This window comes from Chrysemys picta, chromosome 8 (assembly GCF_011386835.1).
Source record: "Chrysemys picta bellii isolate R12L10 chromosome 8, ASM1138683v2, whole genome shotgun sequence".
NCBI classification, from domain to species: domain Eukaryota; kingdom Metazoa; phylum Chordata; order Testudines; family Emydidae; genus Chrysemys; species Chrysemys picta.
In genome coordinates this window covers 79230588-79242207 of record NC_088798.1, presented here as the reverse complement: position 1 = coordinate 79242207, position 11620 = coordinate 79230588, and the positions used below count along the sequence as shown (strand labels likewise).

Sequence of the window (11620 nt, the reverse complement as noted above, 5' to 3'; positions counted from 1 at the left end):
CACATCCCCCCTACTTTTGGGGTGCCCAATTTTTCATAGGCTAACTCATTAGCTCCCCTTATAGTCGTTAACATTTATGACATCTTATCAAAATAGTCACAGGCAGTTACCTTAAGGAAGTCTCTAACATTTCACCCCGACTACCAATGGTCATCTTGTAGTGTCTACTGACAGACATTATTATCCAAATGCAGCAGTTATTTTTGAACCATCAGCATATCACAAACATAGACACAAGCTCAGCAGATTTATTATTAACTTACTCATGCAAACTTATCTTTGTAATATAGCTAACTTCTCCTAAGACCCAAGGCCTAATTTGGCTCATCTAAAAAGCCCTGAGACCTGTATGCCCTGTATTACAACATTAATTAATCCTTATATTTCACCTCTAAATCCTAAATATACCTGATGCTTTTTATCCTTGGTTCCATGGATAATCTGTTTAGCATTGCCAAATGTGTGTGTGTGTGTGTGTGTGTGTCATGGTGGAGCTGTGGATTCAAATTCTCCAATCCTGAACTGCTAGGATTCCTCCTCTCCAACGGCACCCTCATTCTGAGAAAGGAACCCCGGTAGCAGCAAAGGGTCTGCAATCAGTTGTCTCTTCTCTGAGCTCTGAGGATCACCTCCAGTGAGGGCTATTCTTGACCAGCTGCTTTTCCCTGTAGATGTCCGTCTGCAGCCACTTGCTCTCTAGGTCTGAGCTCCTGGATTGTGTGGTCCTTCAGGGTAGAGCGACAACACAGCACTGTTGCATGTCGAGTCAACACACAAGGTTTGGACTTAGGGCTAGATCATGCCATTGATTTCTTATCTGCATTAAAGCAAGTAGTGAGTTCTAGTTCAATAGCAATGGAATCCACATGGCTCATAGTTCACAAGGCCTTCTGCTAGCCTCTTGGCACAGCCCTGGCTCAGACTCCTACATGGGGGGAAGGAACTAGCTCAGGGAGTTTAAGACAATAATCAGTTAAACGTTTGCTAAGCAACAAAAACTCTCATTTCCTGCTCTTAAAAAAAAAAAAAGGCAGCAGGTTGTTTTCCTTGTTTTGATTTTTTAAAGGAAGTCAATTCTCTCTATGGACTATTTTAAAAATCAAAGGGGAAAGGAAGTGAGGGCAGGGGTGTAGGAGCAGCCATAGTAACTCATGAGCAGCATCTGCATCTGTATGCCTGTCATCTCAGACAGTGTGTTAGTAACTGTACCAGACGATACAGAATTAATGTGTCCCCCTCCCCCCCGATATCTTTAGTGAAGGAAGTTGTGCCTGAATAATACCAGAAGCAGCCACAGCTATGCATTCCAGGGCAGTTCATACCCAGAGGGTTGTTCCCCAGAACAGAGTGGTATTTCTACTAACATTGCACATTTCTGTTTGTGAGCATCTGCCAAAGATGCAGTTCAGGGGACACAACTGAAATCATGGCCGCTGGCATTTCTATCTTGATGCCAATGGTGGCAGCGCAATTCACTGCCTATTTCTTACTGTGCTCCCAACTTCCCACCAGTGGAGGTGGTACCACCAGTGGAGGTGGTACCATCATATGTGCAGAGAGAGGACAGGCAGCCACAGGTCACCTAACCTTGAAAGAAACAAGTTGCCTCGGGATCCGGCCTAGAGTGTGGATTGGGTATAGAATGCCCTCCTGAAACAGTCACAGTATGAAGAAAGAAGGTCCTTCCAAACATCATGCTATGTGAATGGAAGCAAAACCCAGCAGCACTCTGCGCTTCACCCCTCCAATGTCCCAAATATCCAACAGGCAAAAATTAAGTTTGCCATCTAAATCTGTATGTAGGTACCTTCTTTAGTCAACCAAGAGTGACAATTCTGGCCTGAATGACAAGGGGCAGATGAGGCAGTTTTGTTTGTGCTCCTATTATGTAAGTTTACATTACTATATCTTGGATGAAATTAATAAGTAAAAAAAAAAAAAGTTTACAAGTGTCAGTGATTTTAGCATCCTGACATTTTCCGGGAGGACCTTTGCTTGCCCTTAGCCCGCAATGAAGGTTCCAGATACCCGCTTTGCTTTATAGGAATAGGTGGATGTTTTGCCAGAACTCTAGTTGGCTGTTCCAGTTTTAGACCCTGAAAATGACAAAGATCTGGAACCATGTGAGGGAATGGTAACAACCCCCCCAGCAAAAACACTGCAAACCAGTTGCTAAAGCCATGACAATAAGGGCCTGGTCTCTCACCCTTTGAAACCAATAGTAAAACACCAATTGTTTTCAAGGGAGCTGGATCTCATCCTCTGACAGGGAGTGGGCTGTAAAGATCCCAATCACCCTGTTCCTGCAATTTCTGTGATGATTGAACTTTTCCCACAGTCGGAGGAGAGCATATTAACCCCATCAGTGTCCTCGGATCAGATCAATATTAATTTAATTCTGTAACTGCTGCCACTATATTTACATGTACTCAACTGTAATTAACTGCCGCACTGCGGCCAAACCTACTGGCTATGTTCAACAAATGAGCATCTACTGTGCTGTGAAATGTAGTTTCCTTGTGGTAGCACAGAAGTAGGCAGCCATGTTAAATGCAGCAAAGGGGTTAATATCATGAATACTGTTTCATAGTGTGTAAGAATAATATTGTTGGTGCTATATTAGCTGGTAGGATAGTCATACAACTGGTCAGTACTGACCACTGAAAAAACCAGCAATAGTTACTGAGGCCTGGAACAATGCTAGTCAATTAGATCACAGTATGCAAATAAGAGTTTCCCAGTTGGATGCAGCCAGGATCGGCAAGGTATTTTTCTGAACCTCTCACCGCCTCTGCCATATAGGGTGTTAACTAAAAAGCCAGTACTGCTATACTTCTCAAGTGCAGTGCCATGTCAGAGATTTTCACTTATCTTTGTTGGAAATGTTCTGAACACATGCAGCAATACATATGTAGACTGGTGAGATGAACATCAGCATTTATCAAATTGCAAACAAATATTTACCTCTTGAGTCCGTAAATCTCCAAACTCATCTTGGTAGAAATAAGTGTTCTGCCTATTACGTCCATATGCATACACAGAACTTCATTAGAGTTTGGCGTGTCCTTGTACTTCGAGGTCCTGCTTTTACGAGACTTATGCTGTGGGTTCATGTGTGTCAGAGGGTTCTTCTGACATAATGATCTGGGAACCTGTTCTAATAGCCTGCCACTCTTATACATTGCACATGACACGATCAAAGGCTGCAATTATCAGCTATATACAGAATCTGGTTTCCCCATTTCAATGGAATGGCTTTATTTCACTAAAAGCTGTCAGTGTCGATTTCTTAGCCAAGAGAAAAACCTAGTCTCAAAGAATAACGAATATGGAGAGTATAGGAAACACTGTCTCCCCCATTCTGCCTAGCACCCAATTGCTATTTCCCACCAGCGTACAGCAACAGGAGCTGGTCTCCTATCACCCAACATCCCCTTCTCCCATACATTTTCTCCACATGGGCAGGCTGATGTGTTATGCTTTCCTCCTGGACAGCATCCAATATGTGTCAGGAGGAATTCTGAAGTGAGTTAATTTCCATCTGGCTTTCCTTGTGGCATCTCTTTATAATTAGTTTAGATCTTTGTGAAGATTCACTTTAGAGCACTTACATTTGTAATGTTGTTTTTCATAACGGGTGACTCACTGTGTAGACTCGTGTGTGGTTTCGTGTTTGAACGATGTGACAGGAGCAATTGCTCATTGATTTTTGGAAAGCAACAACTTTATCTAGATCAAGAATTCTCCTAGTTTTTTCATTGTATAAACCACACCTTGAAGAGCTTGTTTCCTCCTACCCCGTCACAGAGCATCCCTGTGGAAACACCAGAAGCTGCTTTTGAGGGGACCTAATATTAGTAAATTATTGGTTTATTTATAACTGTCTTGAATGTTGTAGTTTCACCTCTCCAGAGAATGTGATCTCTTAATCTTTTAATCTCACTCATTTTGCTCTTCATTTCTTCTCCCACTCCAATCTGTTCACTTCCTCTCTCGTGCTGCCCATGCTTCTCTTGCTGCTTGGTCTCCTTCTTGTCTGAATCTGTTCCTCAGCCTGGTTGTCATCTCTCCCTATTCCTCTGAACACTCTGTGGTTTTATTTTGTGGTTTTTGGCTGGCAGCTCCAGTCCATGCTAACAGCTCTTGTTTCCTTCTCTGGTGTAGGATTAGCTCCCAGTAAAGGCAGCTAGTTTGGCTCCTCCTTGTTTCCATTGAAGAGCCTAGAAGCTTGTAGAAGAAGCTGGAAATAAGGTGGAGAACCAGCACCACATGAGCAACTAGCTCTTCATAGGTAGCAGCACCAGGTTCTTGGCACCAGTTACTCATGACTACAGTAACTGCCCTGTAATTATTGGTGTGTATGTTACTCCTTCCCTGGTGGATGTGGGAGCACATTTCTGATCAGGGATGCCTGATGATGTTTGCATAGAGCAGTGCATCTCCTATGCAAGAAAAGCTGATGCAAATACATCGACCTCTGCCAGAATTAAAAATCCCAGTGTACGTAAAGCTCTGAATACACTGAGATCTTGTTACCTCAGAGACACCTGTGTGAAGCAGTTGTTGTTCTGCAAAGAGATGGCTACGGAGACCTACCATCATCCTCCCCGCCCTGCGCTGCTGGGAGATGCAGTGAACACCAGGTTTCCTTTGCCGCTGTTAGAATTAGGTAATATTTAAATAAAAATGGTTTAAATGTTTAATACAAACTCTGTATACCTTAAGGAGAACTGTACAGCTCCCATGCTCTCCCTGGCCTTCTGAGACAGGTACGGTCCTCCAGGACAATGCAGCTTGGAGAAACCCAGAGTTAGACTATCAGATGGTAGGATCTATCAGTGCCAGGATCTCAGCTATGGGACAACGTGCCAGAAGAGCTCAAGTGTGAATGACAATAGGTGCAAATAAAAAACACCTTTGTGAACTCACAAACATACTACACATCCCAGCCGCTTGACACACCCTTATGGAAGGGGAAACAGTGCAGTAACCCAATTTCTGTTGTCAATTCTGATGTGCCTTCAGTTAGGGTTGCGCTTAAATACCAAGGTCCTATTTCTAAAAAAGATGCTCCACTAAAATGCACAAGTGCTCCTATTTTAAGTTGTCAAACAAACAAACAAACAAACAAATAAAATTCTCTATTTTCCATGAATGTATTGTGATCAAGCACTAAATGAGAGCTGTTTACTGATGCACACAAGGGATGTACATATATATGTGCATGCAAGAAATGCAGGGTTGGAAGCATTTGAATATTAACTCTCCAAATGCTTTATCCCCAGTAAAAATGGCTTTTTAGGACTTCTAATTTTCAGATGCACTGAGGTTTGAATTTGATAAAATCTTCATTCAGAAGTTACAGGAAAGCAAAGAAAACCTCTTGGGACAATATACTTTAGTCTGCAATGTAAGAATGAATTTCTTCAAACAAATGCAATATTTGCACAGATGCTGCCTTACTCTAAGACACCATCTGTGAATACCAAATGAATTCTTCTTCTGACAGGTACCTGATGAGGCATTAACTCTTTCTCTACCTCCCTTTCCCTATGTTCAACGCAAACCTAGCAATATATGTATCTTAATGTAGCAAATATTATGTCCTGGATCAAATTTTTGGAAAAAAAAAATCCCACCAAGAAAAATTTGACACTCATAGGCGTTTGCTTCAATAATATGCTGTTTTTAATATCCTAAGAGTATGTCTCTCTTTCACACACATATGCACACTTTATGAGTTGCACAGAATTAGGTTATCAGCCACTGCATTTCCCATGCATCTGACATGTCAGAAGGTGTACGGAGAGTGGCCGTGTTGAAATTTACTATCTGCTCCCCCCACCCCTACCTCCACCCCATTGCACACTTGTTTCCTTCCCCTGAATCCTGTGCCTCAGAAGAGTTTAAGAGAATGTTATTTTCTACCTTTTTATGTGACAATATTAATCAGCAGGAGTGTGCATTCCATACAGCTGCGACTTTGACAGCTAGTTCACTATCATTTTCCACTGAGTAGATTTTTATTCATTCATGATTGGTACAGAGCCCAGGTCCCTAGCATCCTCCCGAGACCCTTACTATGCCTACAGAACTGTAGTTTAGTATGCACTGGAAGAGATGCATTGATGCTTTCTCTGTAGACCTACAGGCTGCTGGTTGGAGCCATAAGGGAAAGAGAGGAAGAATTAGCCTGTGTGTTTATGTGGCTGTGCTCCAGTAAATATTTTGATGCATCTGCTGCCAGCTCTGGTCTGAGGGAATCTATCTAGCATTTAAATTTTGATGGGGAGCTGTTTTGAATAATAACAGTGCAGCCGGCTGTGAGTCAGTGCATGTGTGTTGACTGAAAAAAAAAAAATCTCAAAGCTTAACGCTTGCTGAACGCTAACGCTGAGCTGCAGTGCTTTGCTTTTACCCTCCTCCTTTCTTTTTTCCCTTTTTTCCCAAATAGATTGTGGTTCATTGGGGGGTGGGGGGAGCAACAACAAAAAAAAAACCACCCTCACAAGTAGCTGTTGCAATGGGTGCAGTAATGGGTACATTCTCTTCTCTACAAACCAGACAAAGAAGACCCTCAAAAGGTAAGAATTTCCTCTTTGCTTTTTCTGCCTCTTTTGTGTATTTGCTAGCATCGGGTTTGACAGCAGAGGGGGAAAAACATGAACATGTGCCACTTGAAACTAGCCCATCACTATTTATGTGATGTGAAATTTACAGAGGAGGAGGGGACTGGGCTGTTAAGGGGCTTGGGGAGTTACATGGGAAGATAGTATTTGCTCTAGGTATTTTGGGGGGCAAGGGGGGTGCCTGATACACCTTCTGAAATGATGTAATCCTTCACACATATGTGTTTAAGGAGGAGAACTCAGCGGTTTCACATGCAGAGAACTTGCAGAAGAGACCTGTTTACTCCCAAATCCCATGCTTTGTAAATCCACTAGGCAGGGAATCAATTATATACATATGGCAAATTCTTCCAGCTTCCTTGTACTTTCTAAAAAAGTATCATCAGAGGGACTGTTGTATTTTTAATAATCCGACTATGAAACATTGCCACAGCATGTTTTATGTTAATTATCTAGAGAAAAAAATAGAGGATTTCTTCACAAGAAGGGGAAGGAGAAGAAGCTCAGAGCAGAGAAGAAAGCAAGCAGCAATCCAGGGATTTTTAATCCTTAAATCCACATGTCAGAAATCGAATGTGCTGATTTTTCAGGAAATCAGTAATTTTGAGAGGGTTCTCATTTGCTCAGTCTGTGCTCCATTCCCTTCATGGGGTTATTTCAAAAATTCCAGGGTTCTGCTAAACAGAAAGTTGAAAGCACTGTAGGGGGCGGGACTGAAAAATATACAATGTGTATTGTAAAAAGCCCAAAACTTTAGGGAGTCTTTTTGCTATTGGAAAATAGTTCCGAGCAGAAGCACTGCAATTAACAGTCCATCAGCATTTCTAGGGTAAATCTTTACTTCCACTGGATTTGTAGCTCAGCCCTGATGTATGGTTGGAGTGGAAGTTGGCATAGAATTTCCTAGCTTTGATCATGAGGCAAAATAAAAAAATACATCAGAACAAATCAAATGGGTTTTCTCAAGCTATCACTGTAAAGAGGAGAGGTAGGGTGCGGAGGGTGTGGGAGTGGATTGGAGTTGGAGGTGATCATTTTAAGTTTGCAAACAAATGTAAAATTATAGAACCGTTTCTTATATGAGACAGCCAAATGGACTTTGGTGCTATTGACTAGACTGGGTCAATCATCACTTTTACAAAGCACCTAGGGATGGATTGCATCTCCTTTGTCTTTGCTATTTATAATGAGGCCATAATTGCATAGTATCTAGGTGTTGAGTCACACACCTAAACCTTCGGAGTCAATATATTTTAGGTGCAGCAAGATACAGATGTACCGAACGTGCTGTGTTGAGTATACCAACTTCTATGACAAGATGGCCTTCTTAGCCATTTTCCAGGTATCTGAAAGCTGCACCTATTTGCGTCTGAATCTGAATCTTTCCTGCAGCGTCAGATATCGCTTAGGGCATGAACAAGGCTCCACCACCCCTGTGTATCAGGCTGTTTGATAGAACGGTTACCTTGTTGTGGTTCTATAACTTAAATTTATCCCAAGGAAAGGTGCTTGGTGTATTGCTCAACCCATAACCAGTGTGCTGCTTTCATCTGGTCCGTGCCTTTTGACCTGTCCAGCTTGGGTAGCCCTACCAGGAGTTAAAACTCCTGCTTGCAGAGTGACCCTCTCTGGTCATTAGGACAAAAAAGCCTTCCCGCCGCATCAAGGTGCAGTCGCCAGGGAAGGAATTTTCATCTAAATATAGGTAATTTGTTGCTGAATCTATCTGACAGCTTGTGGTTGGCTTTTCTTTAGTGGGTGGCTAGAAATTGCTTGTTGTTTGAGTTAATCAGCAATAAAAATCCAGCATCTGGTCACATACAGTAACATTTACAGTGGAACTCAGTCTTACTGATATCTGCTGGAAGTGATCCTTCAGCGATATGTACCAAACCCTGTTTTCGTAGAGCCATTTCTGATTGGTGCCAATGTGTTCTCCTCTTGCTTACACTGGTTAGCGTGGCACCCAGTTGTAAGGAGCAACTCAGAAGTAATTCCTTATAATTTTCTTTGCTATTTTCTAAGCCAGCATAGAATTTCACACCTTTAAGTTTCTGGGTACCACTCAGCTGAAGGTAGAGAACACTGCAGCCTGTGGGAATGCTAATTGCAGCTGATTATAATAACCTGATGGACAGAGCCAGTTTAGACAGTCCTGCGAAACCTGCAGCTGCAGGATCCCCCAGCTCATTGAGGGACATGTTAGGGACAAGTAGAACTGACAGTGCGATGTTTACAACTCCCACATCTGTTCTAGCTGGTGATGTAGGCTGACTGAGAACTCTGCTGAACACTTTGAGCTCCTCATGGTGAAAAGATACATATGCCAGATTTGGATATGTTTCCAACTCTCTCCCTGTCTGCCAGATTTTTAGCTGGTGTCAATCCCCGTGGCTCCATTAGCATCAATGAAGCTATACTGATGTAGAGGACCTGACCCAGTGAATGTAAAATCTTCCCTAATCTGGCATGGAAGAGCTGTTTTAAACATTGATCAGGGAGAAGGTCATACATTGAATCTTGAGCTTTACTGAAAATAGCCCAATTTTATAGCTTTTCAGGGAACCACAGATTTATTAGAACCAACCACAATGGTGGACCAACCTTGGCATTAAAATGCACAAGAGAACTCTCTTTGCCATCACTTTTGTGCATAAGTCTAAAAAAAATAGATCTGGAAGCAGGGAGAAGTCAGATATATCAAAAACGGGGGACTGTCCAAATAGATCAGTGTAGCAGGACGGCCTCGCTCCTACTGATTAGTATGTATTGATCCTGGTACATGTATGCTTTTTAAAATGAAGAGTCTGAATACCAATTCAATTATCTTTCTGTCTAAAACTAGCACATGTGTTTTAGCTAAATGAATCCTGTGTTGTTATATTCTGCAGGAATTTTATTTTTTAAATCCCAGGTAAAATAAACAAAACTACATTTAATGTTAAACGTCTTACTTAAAATTATCAATATCAGAAAATGTGTAGATAATGCTGGTACCCTGGGCTAAATTGAGCTCTGGTGTAACTCCACTAACTGCACAGCAGGGATGAATTTTCACCATGTGTTCCTAACTCCCCCTATTGTGACTCCTCTGCCACACATACATTGGCATATTTCACAGCTTAGAGAGCCCATGTGATCTGTGAATTAGCTGGAGTTTTCCTGTAAATTCACAATAGTGTTTACAAATAGCAGATTTAATTCCTTTCTTTAATGAAAATGTAGAGCCTGAATTTATTTAAAAATATGTAGTGGCATAAGAATTGAATTAAAGAAGATATCAGCGGCAAATTGTATGTGTTACTTAGTCTCTGAGAGTGGCCAGTATTGCTTTTTTAAGAGGAAGGCATAATTCTTGTTACTTTCATTCCCCTATCTCAAACACACACACCCTTAATGCACCATCCTCAGACATTTCTTCCTGACCCCAGCAGGTGATCAACCATTGCCATGAAGCATAAGATTGATAATTCTTAGGCATGGTCTACACTTAAAAGTTAAATCAACATAGCTATGTTGGTCAGGGAGGGGGGGAGTTAAAAAACACACCCCTGAGCACCTAGCTGTGTTGACTTAATGCCCAGTGTACATGCAGCTATGTCAATGGAAGAATGCTTTGGTCAGCGTAGATACTGCTACTTGGGGAGGTGGTGTTCCAACAGAAAAAAAACCCCACTTCTATCAGTAGGGAGGGGCGGCTCTATGGTTTTTGCCGCCCCAAGCACGGCAGTCAGGTGGCTTTCGGCGGCACGCCTGCGGGCGGTCCGCTGGGCACGCAGATTCGGTGGCATGCCTGCGGGATGTCTGCCAGTGCCTTCAGCATCGCCGCCGCCGAATTACCGCCAAAGCAGCAGGACCGGAGGACCTCCCGCAGGCATGCCGCCGAAGGCAGCCTGACGGCCGCCCTCACAACAACCGGCAGGCCACCCCCCACAGCTTGCCACCCCAGGCTCACGCTTGCTGCGCTGGTGCCTGGAGCCGCCCCTGAGTGTAGGTTGTGTTTACACTATCTGGTTATGTTACACAGAGATAGCTATAATAGTAGAGTCTCCATGGACATACCCTTAGATTTCTGTCCATATTAGTATAGCGGCAGAAGTTTTTTTCTGTTCACATAAGCAGTGAAACTTATGGCTATTGCCTCAATAACATCGTGTGGTAGTGTGTTTGTACATTTCATTAGAAATTGTTTCCTTGGATCACCTCAATTTGCTGCCTTTTAATTTATTGGCCTGTCAGGATTCTGCATCATGAATGTATGAATAAAGCTTTGGAAACTGAAGTGATGTTTATGGGCCTTCCCATCACATTGCACAGGTTCTGTTGCATAGAAGCAAGCAGAAAATACTAGAGGGACAATTTCAGATTGATTTTTGGTTATGTGATTTTTGTTGTTGTTGTTGTTTTAAAATAATTGACTGATTTAAAAAATGGAGCAGTTGACAATGTAGTTAAAAAATCTTTAAAACCCCTAAAGATGTAAGGGTTTTTCTGCTGTGTGATACTTAGGATCTTTTGGGTGGGTCTGCGAACAGTATTACACTTCTTTCTCCCCCATTCCTCACTTCTGTACATATGCCTGCCTGCCTGCTGCCTCTTCGGTTTCAGCTGAGATGCTGCTGCCATTACTGGTAAAATCTCTTGGAAAGCACGAGGAAGTGTACAGGTGAACTGACCCCAAATTAGCGAGAGGATGTGGTAGTATGCTAGTGAATGAGACAGGAAGTGCAACTGTTGACCAACTCATTATACACAAAGGGTCTGAGTTTGCTGAGAGCTAGACATGTTGCATGCTGTGCTCTTTTGAAATTCTTGCTTCAAGTGACACAGTGGGAGCTAGCGTGGGAATGCTGAACTGTTCTGATACTAGAATGTCAAGAGTGAAGAGAGAAATATGTGTAATCTTCCAGTTAATTACCTGAGGTGTTACTTGAAACAATAGTATGTACATTATGAGATGTACATATGACTGTCAAATTGATGGTGTGCCT

General features: G+C 42.4%; 1 protein-coding gene across 3 annotated transcripts in view; it reads left to right on the top strand.

Moving 5' to 3' along the window:
- The first annotated feature begins 6088 nt into the window (after nucleotides 1-6088).
- Nucleotides 6089-11620, top strand: part of KCNIP1 (potassium voltage-gated channel interacting protein 1) — a 559284-nt gene continuing 553752 nt past the window's right edge. Inside the window, exon 1 of one of the 3 annotated variants that reach the window (XM_005284075.5) lies at nucleotides 6089-6584. In XM_005284075.5, coding sequence (XP_005284132.1) covers nucleotides 6524-6584 — 61 coding nt within the window. In that variant the 5' untranslated portion in view covers nucleotides 6089-6523. The remainder of the gene's footprint in view (nucleotides 6585-11620) is intronic. The other 2 variants (XM_005284073.5, XM_042850771.2) reach the window with 2 other exon arrangements.